Here is a 22,152-nt window from a genome sequence, read left to right as displayed (position 1 = left end):
ATTTAGAAAGCTGGTCTTAACAGCTCTGCTCTATTTTTTCTTTATATATATATATTTATAAATGAGACCCTTATCTAATTTTTAGCTTAGTCTGTACAACATATGATTTATCTTCTGTAAGGGCCATAAACCTGATCGTGTGTGCTTTTTTTCATTACATTATTTTTAACAGTTCCAAAACTATACAGACCTATTTAAAATGGCAGACCTGGCCTACTGTGGCTTTTCCCCATAGTGATCACTAGTTTTTTGAGTGCTTCTGTGTGTATTATCACTGTTTTTTCCTCTTTGCTAGCAACTAGGGGTTATTTAGGTATTGTGAAAAGGTCACGTTTTTTTGTTACTATCGTGCACCCCCAAGGGGTTTATGGGCTGAAAGAATGGTCATTAATTTAAACTCTATCAGCAGAGGAATTAATAAGGTTTTTAAATGAAGGAACAATATGTAATAATGACTGAAAAGCCAAGTCTTTCATTTGTGTCAGGTTTACATTTTTCAGTATCAGTACGACCACCTGCTTCGTGCCCTTTCAGGTTAATTTATACCGATATCACAGATTAGATTTTGTGTTACCAGAATTAAGATCCCCCTCTTCCCCTTCCCACCCCCCCCCCCCAAAAAAAAGAAAGAAAATGCGTCAAAGCCATCTCAGCTTGGTTGTTGTTTTTTCATAGTTTACCTAAGAATGTAAAACACGCTCTTTTTATCTTCACATGTGATAAAACTAACCACATATAATAGGCTGAAAGTATGAAGGCTAAAATATCCTTGGCAATGACTCACAGGCATATATAATCTTGTGGACTATCTCACTACTCTGATGCTTTGTAAATACTCTGCATTTTTGCCTTGCCTCACTGATCTTGGCCATGCTCAGTGAGCTAGTAGGGTTCTTTGTCCTCTTGACCTGCTCTCCAAGTCGGTCAGTATTCCAAGTTCAATCAATTGTATGGGATTCCTCCAAACATTAATACAATAAAATGTTTTTGTACCTGAACTCTGCATCACGCACCCCGCAACAACCCAGGCCTTTGGAAATGCTAGAGTGGGGTGGACAGGGATGGACAAATTCCCAAAGGCTGCGTGACCGCGGGTAGGTTTGCCAAGGATGGTTTAGGCACAGTTGATATAATGTGCAAAACAAAACGTTAAGGGACAAAGCCAATAAAATTAAGAAAAAGTTTAGTGGTTTTTCAAATTCTTGACTACAGCCCCAAACTGCCCTTGCTGCTGAGGTTATCTTGGAGTCCTCCCTCAGGCAGGTCTGCCTCCGTGGGAACTACAAGGAGCAGTGACCTCAGCCTGTTAATGGCTTTCTATACAGCAGCATTGTTCTTGTTGCCTTAGGCTATGTCTGCACTGCAGACCTTACAGCGGCACCGTTGTACTGCTGCACTTGTGCCGCAGCAAGAGTCTCCTGTGCAACCGCTCTGTGACGTAGCACTGTTCATTACCGGCACTTATGTCCGTCTGGGGTGTGTTTCTTTTTACACCCCTGACTGACAAAAGTGCTACTGTAGACATAGCCTTAATTTTGTTACCTGCTTGTTTGCTACACCTGTTCTTTAAATTAACCCCACCTCTAATGGCAGCAATTACCAGAGTGTAACTGATTGCAGAGGAATCTGCTGCCATTTCTTCACTAGGTAAAATCACCCTTAGTTAGGAAATGAGGAGAGGGAGAATAAAAAGACAGAATTTCCTCTGTGCTCCACGGAAATGATGGAGACATTGAATACTGCAGTAGTTTGGAAAACTAGGAAAGGTAAGGAACTGAGGATTTGGGTAGATTTCACTGGAAGGAATGTAAAAATGTGGTTTCACTCATAACTGTGGTTTTTATCTTTTTATTTTCCATTATACAGTATTACTTGTTACTTTATCTTTGAACCTATGCATTAGTTACAGGTTTCTGTTTCCATTGAAGTCAGTGGAAGTTTTGCTGTTGACTTTAGTGGGAAGAGGAGTAGGTCCTGCCCCCAGTGTGTCCCCTGTGATGAAGGGGACAAAGCAGGGCCTGCCCTTGTTCCCACTTGAAGCCTATGGGCAAAATTTCCATTGGAAGTAGAGTGATAATAACATCAAGCAGAGCGACTGTAGATATTGCTTCACTCATTCATCTCTTAACAGTTTACCTTTACTCTGTTTGCAGGGAACTCATTTTTATACAATTATGTTGCCAAAGAAATATTCCCATTGTGTTTTTGCAGAACATCACAGGTGAGTAAACCTGACTAATAGGCTTTGTTGCTGGTCATTCAGGGTCAGGCCCTGGAAGCAGCATCTATGTGTATATTATCTGTATCTCAGTTGCTCAGAAACCAGCCTGTCTGAACATATAGGCCCGTTCCCATCAATGATTTATAATAATATGGTTTTGTTTGAGTGAGTGCTGTATAGCTAGTATTTAGCAACTGAAAGATCTTGTTTCATCTTATAAATGTATTAGGTTTCATGGTTGGTAGAGATTATGAAGCTGGACGGAATAGCAAAGGATGGAGCCAAGATGGTAACTGCAGTAGCCTGTGCCAGTGTACCTAAAATAACAGTAATTATTGGCGGATCCTAATGGTGCTGGAAACTATGGTATGTGTGGAAGGGCATATAGGTAAGTATCACTCCTGATTATAATAGGAAGTAAAGGTTTCATATGCCTTTCAAATCCCATTACCCCAAAATTAATTTTAACTCTGGCAGAAATTGTGCTGCCTTTGTTTAGAAAGCATCTTGCACACAGTGAGTGTGACCAGAAGTAAATAATAGCTGTAGGACCTTGTGGAGATTGTTAGGCTCATAACTTAACTATTATTAAAATGTTGTGGTGGAGGAAATTCTCAGGAAGAAAAATAGCTAACTTCTTGAAAACAAAACTATTGCTCCATTGCTAAAAAATGAAAAATGGCTGCTGTTTTTTGTGCCTTTCACAGCAACCATAGTGGGCTGGATCCCGTAACCCTTATTCATACGAGTAGTGCTTATTTGTGTGAAAGTCCCATTGGATGCAGGGTGTCTGATTGTATGAGTAATGTTTATAGGATCCACCCAAAATTTTTGTTAGTTTTTTAGTCTCTGTTCACACTATTCAAATAGTGTTTTTGATGACATCAATGTGTCTGTTTCTGTTGAAGCTGCATTTGTTAACTAAAGTAAAGAGTCATGTGACAGGTTTATTTGTTCTGTCTTGTGTGCTTTTTTCGGGGGGGGGCGCTTTTTGTGGGGTGAGGGAGATGGAAGACAAATGTTTAAGAAATGTAGATACTAGAACCTTTAAAATAGAAACAATGGAGCATATTTTTCAAACCCTATAACATGATGTTACAAACAATGGAGTATTGTTCTAGCTTAATTTACATTTTTAAAATAAACCCTATCAATACAAATAACAGAATTGTTCACCTCAACAGTGTATTTTTTTAATTCTCTGGTAAAAAGCTGATCTTTGTGTTTTGTTTTAAGTTTGTTTAATGTTGTATTTTTCAGTCCAAGATTTCTTTATATGTGGCCAAATGCTCGCATCTCAGTGATGGGAGGAGAACAAGCCGCAACTGTTCTGGCCACAGTAGCTAAAGACCAAAAAGCAAGGGAGGGGAAAGAGGTACTATCACTCTCTGTCTGCTTACCCCTGATAAGATCCGGGCAAATGCCAAATGAAAGTAGAGACTCTTAGTCTACCCCTTGTATTATGAGTACTATAATTCTCATCTAATCTTGCATTGTAGCTGGCTTACGTTGTAATACCTTTCCTTTGACCTGGTAGAGTGCGTATCACGCAACATTTTGATTAAAGAACTAGAACAATATAAAATTCACATGGGGCCCATTTAAATGGATTAAAAGCTGTCTAACTGATAGGTCTCAACATGTAATTGTAATTAGGAAATGGTCATTGAGTGGGTGCGTTTCTAGTGGGGTCCCACAGGGATTGGTTCTTGGTCTACGCTATTTAACATTTTTGTAATATAACCTGGAAGAAAACATAAAATCAGATGACATGAAGATTGGGGGAGTGGAAAATAATGAAGAGGACAGATCTCTGATTCAGAGTGTTTAGATTGCTTGGTAAACTGGACTCAAGCAAACAACTTCATTATAATGTGGGTAAATGTTGTTAAGGGGCTTATTCCTTCACCCACTTACTTCCCTGGTCCTTCTCGCATGAACAGAGAGCAACAATACCCAAAGTCCAAAGGTGCAAACAATTTGATGTTTGTTGGGGTGAACTTCCAGCAAGTATGATTCCAGTTTCCTTCCTTAGTGTCCCCCTTCCCAGCTCTGACACCACAGAGCCTTACCTGTGTCCCTGTTCCCATTCCCCCCCTTTAGCAAAACATGATTCCAGTTTCCCCACCCCCATTCCCTGTTCCCATTTCCCCCCCTTACTTCCTGATTGACTGCAGACGATATAGTAAAACTTGAGTTCTGCTTAGCTATACCTTAACCTATCATTTTACTGAAATTTAACTAACCAATTCCTAACATATTGTAACATCATTATTCAACCATTATATCCCACCACCTTAATTAGCTTACACCCAGCAAAATTAATTATACAGCAGACAGAAACAATTACAGAACCAGACAGAGATTATACCAGATAAACAATAGGGAAATGGGGACTACAATGATAGAACAACACAGAAATGAGGATTTCACATCCCAGCTATTGATAAGTGAGTTCTTGCCAGGACAGGATGCTATCGAACTAAGTTTCCTTTTTACATTTTCTAGGCACTTCCCTTTCTCTAGAGGTGATAGGCATTATCAGGACAGGATTGTATCCCTAACAGCCCAATAGCACCTTCTTTCAATGTGACTAGTTCGGAATGTAAAGATGTGACTGTTCGCTTCCCAGCTCATGGCTGCCTCTGCTGCTTAGCCAAAAATCTTAGCCTAAGAACAGGGCCCTCAGACTGTCACAGTGAGAAAAGGCCTTTACACCGGCAGACAGTGATTTTGATTCTTTTCTTTTATACCTCTATAACTAGCTAAGTAATAAGAATATACCTAAATTCTTCGAGTATAGGCCTTTACAGACAGGCCTGAATATCTATATCCTAACAAATGTAAATGTGTATATATATATAGTAACAAAGAATGTAGGCCATAGCTACAGGATGGGGACCTCTATCCTGGGAAGTAGTGACTGAAAAAAAATCTGAGGGTCATGGTGGATAATGAGCTAAACATGAACTCCCAGTGCAGTGCTTTGGCCAAAAGGGCTAATGCAATCCTGGAATGCAGAAACGGGGGATTCTTGTGTAGGGATGGAGAACTTATTTTATCTTTGCATGTAGCACTGCTCCAACCACTGCTGGAATACTGTGTGTCCAGTTCTGGTGTCCACAGTTCAAGAAAGTTCTTAAACTGGAGCGGGAAAAGAGATGAGTCATAAGAATGATTAAAGGATTAGAAAACATGGTTATGGTGATAGACTGAGCTCTTTGAGTCTATCTAGTTTTACAAAGAATGTTAAGGAGTAACTTGATCAGTTCATAAGTACCTACATAGGGAACAAATATTTAATAATGGGCTTTTCAATCTAGCAGAGAAAGGTAGAATACGATCTAATGGCTGAAAATTGAAGCTATACAAATTCAGATTGGGTAGAAGGTGTGCATTTTTAACAGTGAAGGTAATTAACCATTGGAACAATTTACCAAGGGTTATGGTGGGTTTTCCATCACTGATAATTTTTAAATCAAGATTGGATGTTTTTCTAAAAGATCTGCTCCAGGGATTATTTTGCGGAAGTTCTATGGCCTGATTTATACAGGAAGTCAGACAAGATTATCACAATGGTCCTGTCTGGCTTTGGAGTCTATGAATCTGACACTTAACAGTTTAAGGCTTCTGTTAATGCTGCTCAGTGGTGTGACTAGCAGGGGGTGTTCATGAAATGCTAGTGCTTGCATCTTTCCTGTAGCAAGTGACTTGCCCTGTTTCCACTAGCTTAGGAGACAATTACTTAAAAAAAATTTTTTCCCCAGGTTTTCTCTCTCTTTGGGCCCTAGGGCCGGATCCTCAGCCCTGCCTCAGCTTAGCATTTGGAGATTCCCCTATGGGGGAGATAAAAGAGGAATATCTGAAAGCATAAAGTGTCTTTTTCCAATTACGTTTGCAGTGACTTTGATTTCACCATTTTCATTTGAAATTTGTGGTATTTAAATAAGCCTGCAATTGTTTTGATTTAACGAATAGGCAAAGGAATTGGAAAACATCACTTGTGACTGTTTTTATATTATATTTCTTATGCTTATGTCAGGGCATCTTGATCACTAACACGAAATGGTAGATACCTATAGTTGCCATGGAAACTGAATACATCCTTACATGTGAAATGATCTGTTTCAGTGTATTACAGAATATTGGAGTCAAATGTAGAAAATAGATATTAATAATGAAGCAGAAAATGGACATTGTCACTGGCTATGAAAGTTTTCCTTTTTATCTATTAAACTAATACTTCGCATTAAAGTGTTTTTATTGTAATATATCGTACTCAAGAGTTTTTTATTGTGAATAACAATCAGGATAATGACATTTTTGGATTTTATCTCCCCCATCTGCTTAGCATTCCGATTGCGTATTGCCTGAATACTTGGGCTCTATATGGGTAGAGTAAAATTTACCCTTCCGTCTCTCTGCCTCATTTTCCCCAATCTGTAGAATTGAGATATTACCGTGAAGAGAAGTTTTGATACTGAATTACAGTTAGTTTGTAAAATGTTTTAAGAACCTCAAATGAGACATGATATAAGTGTCATTTCATGTTTTTGTGGTTATAATTAAGGAAAGCCAGAACTTTGTATTTATTATTGCAGTATTCTTGTCAGCAAGTTAAAGAAGTATGGGCTGGATGAATGCACTATAAGGTGGGTAGAAAGTTGGCTAGATTGTCGGGCTCAACGGGTAGTGATCAATGGCTCCATGTCTAGTTGGCAGCCGGTGTCAAGTGGAGTGCCCCAGCGGTTGGTCCTGGGGCCGGTTTTGTTCAATATCTTCATAAATGATCTGGAGGATGGTGTGGATTGCACTCTCAGCAAATTTGCAGATGATACTAAACTGGGAGGAGTGGTAGATATGCTGAAGGGCAGGGATAGGATACAGAGGGACCTAGACAAATTGGAGGATTGGGCCAAAAGAAATCTGATGAGGTTCAATAAGGATAAGGTGCAGGGTCCTGCACTTAGGACGGAAGAACCCAATGCACAGGCTACAGACTAGGGACCGAATGGCTCAGCAGCAGTTCTGCGGAAAAGGACCTAGGGGTGACAGTGGACGAGAAGCTGGATATGAGTCAGCAGTGTGCCCTTGTTGCCAAGAAGGCCAATGGCATTTTGGGATGTATAAGTAGGGGCATAGCGAGCAGATCGAGGGACGTGATCGTCCCCCTCTATTCGACATTGGTGAGGCCTCATCTGGAGTACTGTGTCCAGTTTTGGGCCCCACACTACAAGAAGGATGTGGATAAATTGGAGAGAGTCCAGTGAAGGGCAACAAAAATGATTAGGGGTCTGGAACACATGACTTATGAGGAGAGGCTGAGGGAACTGGGATTGTTTAGTCTGCAGAAGAGAAGAATGAGGGGGGATTTGATAGCTGCTTTCAACTACCTGAGAGGTGGTTCCAGAGAGGATGGTTCTAGACTATTCTCAGTGGTAGAAGAGGACAGGACAAGGAGTAATGGTCTCAAGTTGCAGTGGGGGAGGTTTAGGTTGGATATTAGGAAAAACTTTTTCACTAGGAGGGTGGTGAAACACTGGAATGCGTTACCTAGGGAGGTGGTAGAATCTCCTTCCTTAGAAGTTTTTAAGGTCTTGGCTGGGATGATTTAATTGGGGATTGGTCCTGCTTTGAGCAGGGGGTTGGACTAGGTGACCTCCTGAGGTCCCTTCCAACGCTGATATTCTATGATTCTATGATTAGCATTTATTTGATGCCAAATACTGTAGTTGCCTTACAAGGCTTAAATTAAGAATGTCAGGATGACAGTAAGAGATCAAAAATCATTTTCCCCTGTATTATATCAGTCAGCTAGGAAACCAGGACAGGCATCTCTGTTCAGCAAAGCACTTGAGTATGTGCTTGAGTTTCATTGGTGTAAAAGATTACACGAGGCTCAGGCCAGCAGGGAATCTGGACCATTGACTTCAATGGGACTGCTCACATGCTTAAAGTTAACCAAATGTGTAAGTGCTTTTTTGGATCAGGATCTCAATCATTTGGGAACATCTGGCCAAAGAAGTGCATCTTAAGGTCTTTCTGGAAGTGGCTAGGTTCATCCTTACCCTTAATTTCACAGATGGTGAACTCCAGCAGTGTTGGGCTCAAGAGAAATAAAGTATTATGTATTGGCAGAAGCAAATATATATATATATATATATATATATATGAAAATAAATAAATGGTCAAAATATTAACATAAGCCTGATGTGTTTTGTTTACTTTTCAAAGTAATGGCTTACAAAATTTGTTTCATTTTTTTAAAATAACATTGTTCCAGATTCTCAACTGATCCAACAAAGAACTTAAAAACATGCTTAACTTTAAACATAGGAATAGTCCCATTAACGGAAGTTGAGGGAGCAACACCAATTTGTGACAGCTGAGAATTTAGCCTGATATTTATATTTAATGAAAGCTTAAAAAAGGGGGTGGGAGTGAGATCCTCCTTCTGTTCTAGTCCCTTTAGACCAAGTGAAAGGTCTGCAGTGACAGACTGGGGCTCTAAAAGACCTGGATTTGCTGAGGGAGGATTTCCCCACTACAAGCACTGCAGATGACAGCTGTAGGGCTGCCTGCCAAGCATCCCCTCACAAGCTCTGGTGTAGGTGGCATACTGGGATAACAGGGGTGTATTGGGGCTGTAGTATGGGAGGCTGCCATAATTTAGGTTCCCAGGGCTGTTTAAATTACATTATGTCTGGAGCAGCCCAAGGTTATGAGGGTGCAAAGGTGGCTTAAAGCAAAATCTCAGCTGAAAGAGAAGTCCAAAACCTGGTTTATTTTACTATTTTTATAATTTAAAATATGGCCTCAATAATTTTAAAATAGCGAATCTCAAATTACAGCACTTAAAAACTCTTAAATACATGACTAATAAGCAACTGAAAATGGAGATTTTATTAGAAATTTTTGACATGCATTAGGATAGAGTTGTTTTACCCTTTTGTATCGCAAAATTGTCAGGGTGCCTATTTTAATTTTAATGCATGTCACTTGATTCGCTAAAGTGAGAATTGTGGGTGGAGCAGGGTGAAAAATGCCTGGAGATGGTTTATGCAGTGTAATTCTAGCCGTGATGGTCCTAGAATATTAGAGAGACAAGGTGGGTGAGGTAATGTTTTTTATTGAATCAACTTCTGTTGGTGAGAGCGACAAGCTTTTGAGCCACACTTAGGGGGGGATATGATAGAGGTCTATAAAATCATGACTGGTGTGGAGAAAGTAAATAAGGAAGTGTTATTTACTCCTTCTCATAACACAAGAACTAGGGGTCACCAAATGAAATTAATAGGCAGCAGGTTTAAAACAAACAAAAGGAAGTATTTTTTTCACACAATGCACAGTCAATCTGTGGAATGCCTTGCCAGAGGATGTTGTGAAGGCCAAGATTATAACAGGGTTCAGAAAAGAACTTGACAAGTTCATGGAGGGCAGGTCCATCAATGGCTATTGGCAAGGATGGTGTCCATAACCTCTGTTTACAAGAAGCTGGGAATGGGCAATAGGGGATGGAACACTTGATGATTACCTGTTCTGTTCGTTCCCTCTGGGGCACCTGGCATTGGCCACTGTTGGAAGACAGGATACTGGGCTAGATGGACCTTTGGTCTGATACAGTATGGCTGTTCTTATGTTCCTACACACAGCTCTTCTTCAGGTCTGGGAAAGGTATGAACATCACAGCTACATGAAAGGTGGAACAGATTCTTTAGCGTAAGTAGTTACCGTATATTCTAAGGGGCTGTTCAAGGTAGAGTGGCCTGTTAACACCTCTACAGTCATAAGACACACTTGAGGAAAAAAATCCAAGACTGTTACCTGGAAATCATACAAGAAATCCAGAACAACTATGACCTCACCCCACCCCACCCCACTGCCTCACCTCCCAGTGACAGCCATCCAACACAAAAATAAATAGTGGAACCAATTGCAACTACTCTACAACCCACAGAACACCACTTCTGGGAGAAACCATGGCACCATACCCAACACATGGACACTACACGACAACCAAACTTCATCACTTTATCAAGACTACCATTAACTGGAGTTGAATTATCTGTACTGTCTAAGGGACTGAACTTCTGCCCAACTACAGAACCTGATATCATACTAATATGTGGACAACTAGAAGAATTCTTCCGTTGTCTCTGCCTCAAAGAATTCTTTCACAACAGTGATGACACCACTCACAATTACCATATCCCTTCCGACAATCATAAGAAAAAGGAATTAAATGACTGGACACCACAGAGCGGATGAAACCACGCTCTTGATCACTGCATTAATTGCTTCAGGGAAAAAAATTGACTGTGAAATCTTTAACAAACATAATCTTTCCACTGCCGAGAGGATAGCCATTCAATCCCTGAAATCTAACTACCAGATAGTGATCAAACCAGCAGACAAAGGGGATGCCATTGTAGTCCTCAACCATGATGCTGCATTAATGAGGCCGACTGACAACTATCTGAAATCACGTACTATAAAGAACTCAGAGAAGACCCCACACCACAAATTACCCAGCAACTTAAGGATATCATCAAATCCTTCCCCAAACAACTTCAGGAGAAACTCTGTTAACTTGTCACCCATGAACCTACCCCATGAACCTTCTACATGCTTCCCAAGATACACAGACCAGGGAACCCAGGCAGACTCATCCTATCTGGCCATGGCATTCTTACCGAAGGAATATTGGGACTCTCTTAAACCATCCTCAAACTAATCTCCACACAAAGGGCCAGCTTCCTCCAGGACACAACTGACTTCCTCCACAAACTCCACAACATTAGCAACCTCCCTCAGAACATCATCCTTTCCACCGTGGATGTCACTTCCCTGTACACCAACATCCCTCAGAATGATGGTATAGCTGCCTGCCTGAAATATTTACAAGACAATGGACAACCCTCAGATATCCACCCCAAGCACATATCCAAACTCATCCATTTCATCCTCACCCATAACAATTTTACGTTCAACAGCAAACACTTTCTCCAAACCATGGGAACAGCCATGGGTACGAGGATGGCTTTCCAATATCCCAACCTCTTCATGGGCCACCTTGAAGAAGAATTTCTGGACAAATGCACCATGAAACCAATGATATACCTGAGATACAAAAATGATATTTTCATCCTCTGACCAGATGTTTAAACTCTGTCATAGATTTCCACCATAACTTCATCAACCACCACCCGTCCATTAAACTCTCTGGGATGCTCCCACACTAGTATAAACTTTCTGGAAACCACAATCAGCTTCAGCAATGGAACTCTACAGGCAACCATATACAAGAAACCCACAGATCACCACATCTAATTTCAGATATCTAGTAACCACCCCAAACACACCAAGAAATCTGTTCTCTGCAGCCAGGCACTCAGATACCACAGAATACCACTTTCTCCGAGGAGAAAATCTGGGATATACACCTTAACACATTTAAAATGGCCTTCACCAAACAAGGACACTCCACCAGAAAAGTAGATTACATTATGGAATGGGCCACCCAAATACCTCGGGAGAACCTGCTTCAATACCGAAATAAAACTCCTTCCAACCTCATACCCATAGTTGTCACCTCCCACCCCATACTGGAACTCATATGGGTATCCTCAAACAACTACAACCCGTACTCAGTGGGAACCACATCCTGAAAGAAATCTTTCCTGAACCCCCACTTCTGGCCTTCAAACAGCCCCCCAACTTCTCCAAGCTCATAATCAGATGCAAGCTCCCCACAGACTAGGACACACCAACTCAAAGCGGCATCAGACCCTGCCAGAACAACAGATGCAAAACCTGTAGACATATTGCCACTGCTACAATGATCAGCACCTCCTCCAACACAGCTTTCAAGATCCATGGATCCTATACATGCCAATTACAACATGTGTAATTACCCCAATATCAACTCTGTGGTTAAATGAGTCAATCACTATGCTCTCTAATGAACTTACACAGGAAAATGATCAAAAGCAAAAACACCCTATCACCTGTGGGTGAACACTTTTTTCACAAAGTGATCACTCTCTCTTACTATCCATCCTCATCCTCAAAGGGAACCTGCACAACACTTTCAAAAGATGAGCCTGGGAGCTTAAATTCATAACTCTGCTAGACACTAAAAATCATGGACTGAACAGAGACACTGGATTTGTGGATTACTACAACAATCTGTAACCCACTAACCCCCTATTTTTGTATGTGCTAATTACTTATACTAAAAAATCTGTTCCATCTTGCATTTAACTGTGATGCTCTGAGTAACTTTCCCAGATTTGAATTGCTGTGTGTGGCTCGAAAGCTGGTCTCTCTCACCAACAGTAGTTGGTCCAATAAAAGATATTACCTCACACACCTTGTCTCTGGAGATAGTTTAGCAAGTCACTTCTTGGCTGTTGTTTGAGATGGGGATCTGATGTCATTGTGTAAGTAGGTATTCTGAAGAATTTCTTGTACAGACAGTGTTCAGTTACTCGCTTTATTCCTTACAGTTATCTGAGGCAGATGAAGCAGCTTTGAAGGAGCCAATCATTAGGAGGTTTGAAGAGGAGGGAAACCCTTATTATTCCAGTGCAAGGTAACATATAAATGTCTATTCCCAGAATGCGATGATATAACCAGAATGTGTTAACACCTTTTAGATCTTAATGCTGAACAACGGACCAGTTACACACAGTTTAAAACAATCTGGAACAAGGGTTTTGTTTAGTGTCCACAGGTACTATGCAATCCAAACCATGCTTCCATCTATCTTGTCTCTGACAGCGGGCAGTACCTGATGCTTTAAAGGAAGGTTTCCAGAATGCAGCAAGTTAGTTGTGTACCACTATGTATGTAGGGATGTGGTGGAGAGGGAGATTGTTTACAGATTCCTACAGATGGTCATAGGACCCTATGAAGCATGACATTTGATTTCTCATATCGTTGTAGCTTGTCGAACTACAAACATCAAGGATGATAAACTTACCCACTTTTTTTAATAAGTGTCCAATTTTGTATTTGTATATATCTGATCTTCCACGGGTTATTTGTGCACTGGGTAAAGGGAGATTGCTTTATTAATTCTAAATATGCTTCCTTTTTCAAAAGGTTATAAAGGTTGGGCTTATATATTTTGAATACCTCAGTTAAATCCCTTTTAAGTCAAGTGCCGTCACAGGCTAAATTATCATAGTCTTTGCAACCTTCCTTTTCATGTAAACCTCAGCGTTTTACTATTTGTCCTCCTTCTTCGGTTCTTTTTAATTTCTTTTTATAGCTTTCTTGAGGTGAGGTGATCAAGTAATGGGCACGCTATTCTGGAGGAGGGCACATACCATTAAAATGTAAATAATGTGTTCTCTTTTCCTTTTATAGTGAGCATATATACAGCAGCCTTGTGAAATTTTTGACACTTCTCTCCACTTCTAACCCCATATTTAACTTCTTGATAATGACTGATACTACTTTTTTGATGTTACCAAATTCTTCACTGATGCCACCACTAAAATTTTGTGCATGTGTTGATCTTCTGTTGCATTTATTATTGTAAATCATTTTCGTCGCCCTCCCATGCCTCTCATCGCTTAGGTCTGTTCAAAATGCTGACAGGAAAATCATCTTCTGATCACATCAGTCCCCCTCTGAATCCTTCTAAAGGGTTCCTTACCCTTATGCTATCAAATTCACGGTCTTTGTCTTTACTTACAAAATACTATATCATTTTTCCTTATATCTCTGGCCGTATCTACACTACAGTCCTGCAGTGGCACAGCTATGGCGTTGCAGCTTTGCTGTTGTAACACCACAGTGTAGGCACTTGCTCCAGTGATGTAGGGTTATTTTTGCGTCACTATAGGTAATCTCCTCCTCCGAGAGGCGGTAGCTAAGTCAACGGAAGACTGGGTGTTAGGCAGACCAAATATGTCACAGAGGACACAACATTTTTCACAGTCGTGAGTGATTAGCTAGGTCAATCTAATTTTTAAGTGTAGACCAGGCCTCTGTTTCTATTACCACTATTCCTAACCATGCCCTACACCCTTCTCTCTTTTGCCATATGGTACCGTTGTTGTCTCTTCCTCAGCTTGCCTTATCTCTCATCATGCTGCCTGCTTCTCCTTGTTCTCAATTTCACTAATGGCAATGTACACAGTTTATAAAAAGAATTGCACCACAGTTAAAAACAAGTGTTATTCCAAGATCTAATTATCTGTGCCTTAAGTTTTACAAGTTCTGATTAGCTAGCTGTAGTGGGACTATATTGTGACTCCTGGTGTCTTCCTTCAAATCTCTCCTTAAAACTCAAGTAACTTGCTCCTACCCTTTTCTCACCAGTGATTTTTACACCCTACCTTAAGTGAACTGTTGTCCACTATATAAATTATTTTTAATGGCAGCGATCCCAAGCATTGTATTTACTTTCATCTTTTGCTTATGGTAGTAAATAAATGAATACCTTTGAATAAAGACATAGACTATGCTAAAAGTTAGCAAGAAGTTTCTCTTTTGGTAAATCCCCTGAGTATGCTTAGAATTATTTAATTCCAGACACACACTGTCAGTAGGGGTAAATTTGCGTTGTTACAATTGTAAATGTGATTAATTTAACCATTTTAATAAAAGTATGTTAACAGGTGTTTGTAAGCAATAAGCTCCTATATTTAAGCAGTCTCTATGCATATGTCAACTCCTAGTAATTATGTAGACACAAAGCAATCTGTTTTGTTTGTTTTTTTTACTCTCAGGTTAGTGCATTATTTATGAAGTCATAAACTATTACTAACTTTTATTGATTGGTGACATGATGACTTGCACACTTCATCTATTTGTTAGCCAATTGAAGCTTTATAAGATTTGCTCTGAGTATAGATAGAGACTGTGGACCAGGTCCTCAGCTGGTGTAAATCAGTGTGGCTCCATTAAAGTCAATAGAGCTAATTTGGTTTGTACCAATTGAGGATCTGCCCCATATCACTCTTACAAAGCCTCAGATTTATCCCTCAGGAAGAGAGAAAAATTATAGTAAGGATTTTAATTTTTTTATGATTGGATTGTAAACAGAAGAATTTTTCACTGAACTAATTACATTAAAAATTACAGTTAGGGTGTCTGTATTTAGACCAAATCCTTAATTTGCTGGAGGAGAAAATGAACTCTTTGATTTTGTTAATTTGTCCCTTTTTTTTTTATTTATTTATTATTTTTTTTTACATATCCACTGGAATCTTATTCATAATCTCTTTGTACTGAGGACTGAAAAATTATTGGATTTATTAGGCGTGCAATATGTGTACAGTTATGATGTAAAAAACAACTCCATTTCCCCTAAAACAGCCAACAACCCATTGTTCATATTTAGAGTAATAGTTACGTGTAAGGAGAGAGATTTAAATATTAGCCTAGGGCCCACATGTTTTAAAAATGGGTGTTTCCATTCTCAAAAGTGTCAAGTGATTTTTTGGGGGCCTGGCTTGCGACATCTTAGAGTGTGCTCAGCAGTTTCTGAAAGTCACACTGCTGCAACTTAAGTACGTAAAATAACTAGTTATTCTGAAAATTTAGGCCCAAACCCATATTTGGATACCTAAATAAGTGGCCTAATTTCAGTGGGAGCTGCTGAGTACTCAGCAAGAAACCTAACTTCAGGCATCCTTTAAAAAAATAAAAAACTTTGCCTAATTCTTCAGTCGAGGGAGAGCAGTTTGTTTGTTCATAAAATACTGTCCCAAAATGAGCTAGGAGCTTCACAGTCATAAACTAAGACAAGTCTCTGGCCTGAAGACCTTACAGTCTAAGGGCAGTCTACACTTAAAACGCTGCATCAGCACAGCTGCGCTACTGTATCACTTAAATGAAGATGCTCCTACATTGATGGGAGAGCTTCTCCTGTCAGCGTAGTTAATCTCTTCGGTGAGAGGCGGTAGCTATGTCGATGGAAGAAGCTCTCCCACCAACACCGTTGTCTATACCGGAGGTTAGGTCAGTGTAACTATGTTGCTCATGGGTGTGGATTTTTCACACCCCTGAGCGACGTAGTTCTACGGATGTAAGTCTGTAGTGCAGACCTGGTCTAAGACCCTGAATATACATGGTCTGGGAGCCCTCAGTTCCCACCAGTTCTTTTTTTCCTGTGGAAAGAACTGGGCATCTTAATAGGTTTGTCTTCTACCTGTGTCCAATATTCACACCTGTCCCCACCAATCATGAATTGTATGCCTACTCCCTTCATACACTTCATTTTCCTCAGTAAGATCTCAGCGTTTGGAATACTGGATTAAGACACTAAGCTTTTCACTACTATTTTTGTAGTTTGGTGGCCTAGTCCAGTCACCAGTGATATCAAATATTATTTACTCCTGAGGGAATTCTGCGCCAAAAATTAAAAATTCTGTTACATAGTCTCTGTCTGTGCTCTTGGGGCCTGATTCAAAGCCCAATTTACTTCAGTGGGCTTTGAGGCCCTTGAGCAATAAACTTGAAAGTAAAGGGAAGAAAATGCTTTTATGGTCTTAAAATGGAAGCATATTTCCCTATTTGCTTTGTGTATGCAATTTTGCTTATAAATTATAATTTGTTATCTTCAGGATGTCAATATACTTCCCCTTAGTTGTGTTTTCTAATCCAACTTTAATCAATTGTCTGAATAGAACCTTTCACTCTGAACAGTCTTAATTAACGAGAGTCGTTAGCCAGCTCTCTTTTTAATGAGCTATATTAATCTGCTTACAGGTTTCCAAATGGAGTTTAATCAGTTTATGTTGTAACAAATTACATGGGCCTTTTTCTTTTCCGGTCTGTTTGTTTCTTTTACTTAGAGTCCCTGTTCTGAATATTTTATGAACATAGATGTGATTCATGTTCTAGCACTGGGTTTTTAATAGGATGTTTAATGTTATGTCCCAATACAGAAGACAGTTTTCTTTAAACAAAGAAAAGCAGAAGGTAATGGTGACCTTGAAAGCAATCTTTACCTTATACAGTGTAAAATCTTTGAGGCTGTCAATAAAAGCTAGTTTGTCATTACAAAAAACAAGTATTCTATTAAAAAAAAGGTGTGTAAAGTTTTGAAAGGTCTTTATTACAACCATAGCCTTTTATAAGGCTGAATTTCTGAGGTTAATTGCTTTGGGCCAGCAACGCTTTCTTAATATAACTTATCCCACAAAAATACAGTTACATTAAACCTCTTTAATGAAATTTGAAATATTTCATTCAATTTTGATGGTTTTACTAAAAGAGATTGAAAAATCATTACGCCAAATAGTGAGGTATATCTCAATACTGCAGGTCCCTCCCAGAGGGACCAAACAAACATGTAACTATCAGAAAATTGAAATGAAATCAAACTTAGAACAAAGAGAAATCACTATATGTAGTTACATTTTATTATCCTTTTAAGATTATGAGGAGCACGGTGACTGAGGGTTTGATCTCATGAAACTAGATCACTGAGATATCCCAATGTTTATCCAACTGTGCCAAGAAATTAAGCTGATCAAAACTAAATCAGGTTCTAATGGATAATGAAATAAAAATAATACATTTTTATGTGAAATTTGTAGTGAAAACTGCTGAAGTGTTCTTGGTAACATATTCTCTGATGTTACAGAATGTTAGCCATGTATATCTTAGACTGTGATCCCACTGACATTTTCTTAAACTAGGGTTTTATGCATAGATATGAGATGCACTCATTATTCCTGAAGAGTTTAAGGCCTGACCTAACTTCCATTAAAGTCAATGGAAACACTCCTGTTGACTTCAGTGGGAGTTAGATTGGTCCTCTAGCTCTTCTGGGCTCAAGAGTGTTCTAATTATACTTTTGTTTTGTGTTTCACTGCTGTGGCTTAAGGAGAAAAAGAACCTAATTTGAGCACTTAATTTTTCAATGTGTTATTATTGTTAAAATACAGCAAAAGGTTGTAATTAATGAATGATTATTATTAAAATCCCCAATTTAGAAAAGCACTTAATCACATTCTTAGCTCAAAGCATGTGCTTACACTCTATCAAATTTAGTAAGACATAAGTGGGCATTTAAAGTTAAGTGTGCTTAAGTGATTTCCTGAATCGGGATGCTTTCCTGAATCACATCCTAAGTGCTGATAACATGTGTTATGCTATCCAGGACACAAGCGCAAACAGTATGTCGCTCTCCTGCAACAGTATCTGCTAGTGTGACTCCATGTGGGCATAAGAGTGTCTGCTAGCAGCTCTCATTGTGGGATAGGAGCCAGAGGGTACATCTACATGGCAAAAAAACAACTAAACAAAAATGCCAAGGAAGCTAGTCTCAGAGCTCAGGTCAGCTGACTCAGGCTCATGGAGCTTGTGCTACAGGGCTAAAAAGAGCAATGTAAATATTACTGCTCTGGCTGAGGCCTGGGCTTAGAGGCCCAGCCTCCCTCGCCAGATTTCAGAGCCTGGGCTCTTCCCTTACGGGGAATGTCTACACTGCTATTTTTAGTCCCTTAGCATGAGTCCTGTGAGCATGAATCAGTTGACCTGTGTTCTGAGGCTCGCTGTCATGTAGATGTGCCCATAGAGACAGAGAGAGGTTAGGATACAGACGGGAAAACCAGAGAGGGGAAAAGGTTAGGCAATAGGTTTGTAATTTTTTATATTTGTTGGTGTTCATATAGTTTTGTTTCTTGGGAGCATCCTAGAAGAAGTGAGTTTCTGGATATCCTGTTTTTGTGTGTACCCAAGTTGTAAAAGAGAAAATGTAATTAGATATTTTAAAAATTATTTGCTGTGACTTGGTGAAAGTGACACTAACAACAAATTTACAAATTTGTTGCAAACTTCTATTGGTGACTAAGACTCATGAATACTTATTCACATACAGTATGCAGTTCTCTTTATTCTGTTCTTTAGTATTGAGATAAGTGTGCTAAATGTTTTCTTTCCTGTGTGTAACTTGATTTAAAAAAAAAAACAACAACTAATCATCAAACAGTATAAAATTGACAACTTGAAATGTTAGCCAGAAGGGAAGACTATTTTTGCTCTTGATTAAAAATTTAGTGTTGGCTACCCATTGTTTTAAAATAACATGAAAGGACCATCACTTTCAAAACAAATTTACCAAAAGCAGAGCAGTAATTTAAAGACACACAATAAAATTGTCAGTGATGACAATAATGTAGTGATCTCAGAAAAGAATACAAAATAAGTTGCTCTTTTTGGGCCTGGGGAAGGGAATCCTTTTTTTTTTTTTAATTTTTTTAAAGATATTTCATGCTGTGTTGCAGTCCCTCAGCTGGTTAAAATTCACATTGATTTAAATGGACGTTAGCTGCAATAGGACTTCGGTATCTGGTTCTAAACAAAGTGCCTAGGGAAGGTAGCTGTACAACATATACAATTTTTAGGACTTTTGGAATTTTTGCTATGGAGCTCATTTGGAGCAGGATGGAATCTTTAGGCACTTATCCTGCAAACAGTCCCATGTGTGCTTAACTTCAATTGGCTGCTTGTATGCTTAATAATAAGCAGGTGCAGAAGTGCCTGTCAATTTGAGGGGTTGGTTGTTCAGAATTCAGAGGAGTTTTTTGTTACTGTGGCATAGCTTTATGAATTCATTGCTTTCAGGGACTTCACTATGGCACAGATTAATTTACAACTGTTTAGAAATAGACTTCAGTAAAGGAGATTAGTGAAATAATGGTTGGCAGTCCATAAAAAAAAAATACTCCCGCACTTTATATCCTTGTGCTTTCATAACTAAACATTTTGAGTTGACAGCTAAGCTAAGCCAAATAACATTTATTAATGATGTTAGTTTACTTTTTAGAATATAGTTACCAACAGGCTGGGGAGCCATTTTCATGATTGGGATCTTTCCCATTTATTTCTCTTGAGATTTTTTTCTCTTGAATTTAGGATGCCATTTTCATACTGAAAAAATAGTATGAATAATCCCAGTTAAAGTAGGTAGAGATTATCCTAGTCATTTATTTAGAACTGTATAGTTAAATCTAGAAGACAAATTGTACAAATAATAAAAATGTAGGCATGAAATTCTGCTTTGTTGCATCAGCATAAATATGAAGTAGCTCAATTGTCTTAAATCAGAATTTGGCCCTTTTTTTATCCACTCCCTCCAACAGAAATATGTATTTACTTCTGTCTGGCTGAAAGCCTATCTCTTGTAAACTGTTTATATAATTCTTCTTTTATTGTTTGGTCTAATTTCAGGTTATGGGACGATGGAATTATTGACCCCGCTAATACAAGACTTGTTTTGGGTCTGAGTCTTAGCGCAGCACTAAATGCACCCACCAAGAGGACAGAATTTGGAGTTTTCAGGATGTGATCTAAATGACTTTTCAGAACACCCTTGTACACTTTTAATCAAAGTTAAAGATCAGATGTACACAGGTAATTCTGAGGAGTACATACATATAGATTTTTGATATAACAATTTTCATACCATGCTTAAGTATTTTTTTAAATATCGTCTGGGATCAGTGCATGCATCGTTTCTGTAATACTGAATCTTGCATTTGGGTGAATAAATTCGAACTATCAGCATTAATCTAGATCCGTTCGTCAGAGAATCACTGCTATAATCTCTTAACCATTAAAATTACATCCATGAAATGAGTTCTGTTTCTGATGTTTCTCTGTGTTTGCTCCTTTTAAGTCCACATTTTACCTCCAAAATGTGGAAGTTACTCTTGCCATCTAGAACTGGGGTATCACTGAGTGTGCCTGACCCACCAGCCTGGGCTCCCTTTACACTGTATTGCTGTGGCAAGCTCATAAGCCCCGTCCAGCACACATTCAGGTAGGGACAAACCCAGCTGCAGTTACATACAGAAGCTGTGAGCAGCTCTGCATGGGAAGGCTTCAGGTAAGGACCTTCGTAAGCTAAGGACGTACAGCGTAAGCTCATGAAATTCGTCCCCGCCCTCAATGTGGAGAGGAATATACACAGCTTTCTGCCCCAGGTTATGATTCCCACATGAACTGGTTTTAGACAAAGCAAAACAAGCTTATTAACTATAAAAGATAGATTTTAAATGGTTATAAGGGATAGCAAAGAGATCAAAACAGATAACCTAGCAAATAAACAAAACTGCAATCTAAGCTTAATATACTAAATAGATTGGATATGAATAGCAGATCCTCACCCTAAGAGATGATACAAGCAGGCTGCAGATTCTTAAGAGCCACAGTGATGTCACTCCCCTGCCTTATATAACTTTTGTATATGGCGGGAACCCTTTGTTTCAAAGCTTGGTTCTCACGTCAGTCAGTGTAAAAGCACTGGTATCCCAAGATGGAGTCCAGCACCAGTTCCGTGTAGCCTCACAGCGGCTGTGAGTCGGAGGTTGTTTGTAGCATCCTCAGGAAGGCTCTCTGCCCCCCAAGGTGGGCAATAAACTTCTTCTAAGGCCTATTGTTCTCCCTAATGATTCATTAACTTGAATGGGCCCTTCCGAACCAGCCGTCTAGACTGAGAGCATTTTGTCTAGTGGGCGTTCCCCATGTATAAACACGATTGTAATACAGATACATAGTCAATATTCCTAACATCAGATACAAAAATGATACATGCATACAAGTAGGATAATCCTATTCAGTAAATCATAGCCTTTCCAATGATATCTCACATGACCTATCCTGCATAAAATACATGATGATTATATTATAATCATATAGTATCTCTATGAAGAATATGGGGTGCAGTGTCACACCCTTCCTGGCAGTGTGATCCTCATAGGTAATTGTGGCTCCACATGGGCCCAGCAGTCTGCCCACATGGCTCACGATGCCAAACTTTAAACACATGCTTAAATCTCATTGACTTTAATTGGTTTAAGCACATGCGTAAGTGCTTTGTTGAATCAGGGCTTAACATTTCAGTGTAATGTGATGCTTTGTTAGAGTTCTAGGGCGAACATATTTTTGTGTATTTTTTAATA

General features: G+C 39.2%; 1 protein-coding gene across 1 annotated transcript in view; it reads left to right on the top strand.

The window, feature by feature from the left end:
- Positions 1 to 20,827, top strand: part of MCCC2 (methylcrotonyl-CoA carboxylase subunit 2) — a 101,004-nt gene extending 80,177 nt beyond the window's left edge. The window contains 7 exon segments of the mRNA XM_077818013.1: positions 2,154 to 2,221; positions 2,451 to 2,482; positions 2,484 to 2,567; positions 2,569 to 2,609; positions 3,482 to 3,596; positions 12,730 to 12,815; positions 20,420 to 20,827. Coding sequence (XP_077674139.1) covers positions 2,154 to 2,221; positions 2,451 to 2,482; positions 2,484 to 2,567; positions 2,569 to 2,609; positions 3,482 to 3,596; positions 12,730 to 12,815; positions 20,420 to 20,537 — 544 coding nt within the window. The 3' untranslated portion in view covers positions 20,538 to 20,827.
- Positions 20,828 to 22,152: the final 1,325 nt, after the last annotated feature.

The sequence above is a fragment of the Eretmochelys imbricata genome, chromosome 5, assembly GCF_965152235.1.
Source record: "Eretmochelys imbricata isolate rEreImb1 chromosome 5, rEreImb1.hap1, whole genome shotgun sequence".
NCBI lineage: Eukaryota > Metazoa > Chordata > Testudines > Cheloniidae > Eretmochelys > Eretmochelys imbricata.
This window is presented reverse-complemented; position numbering and strand designations above follow the sequence as displayed.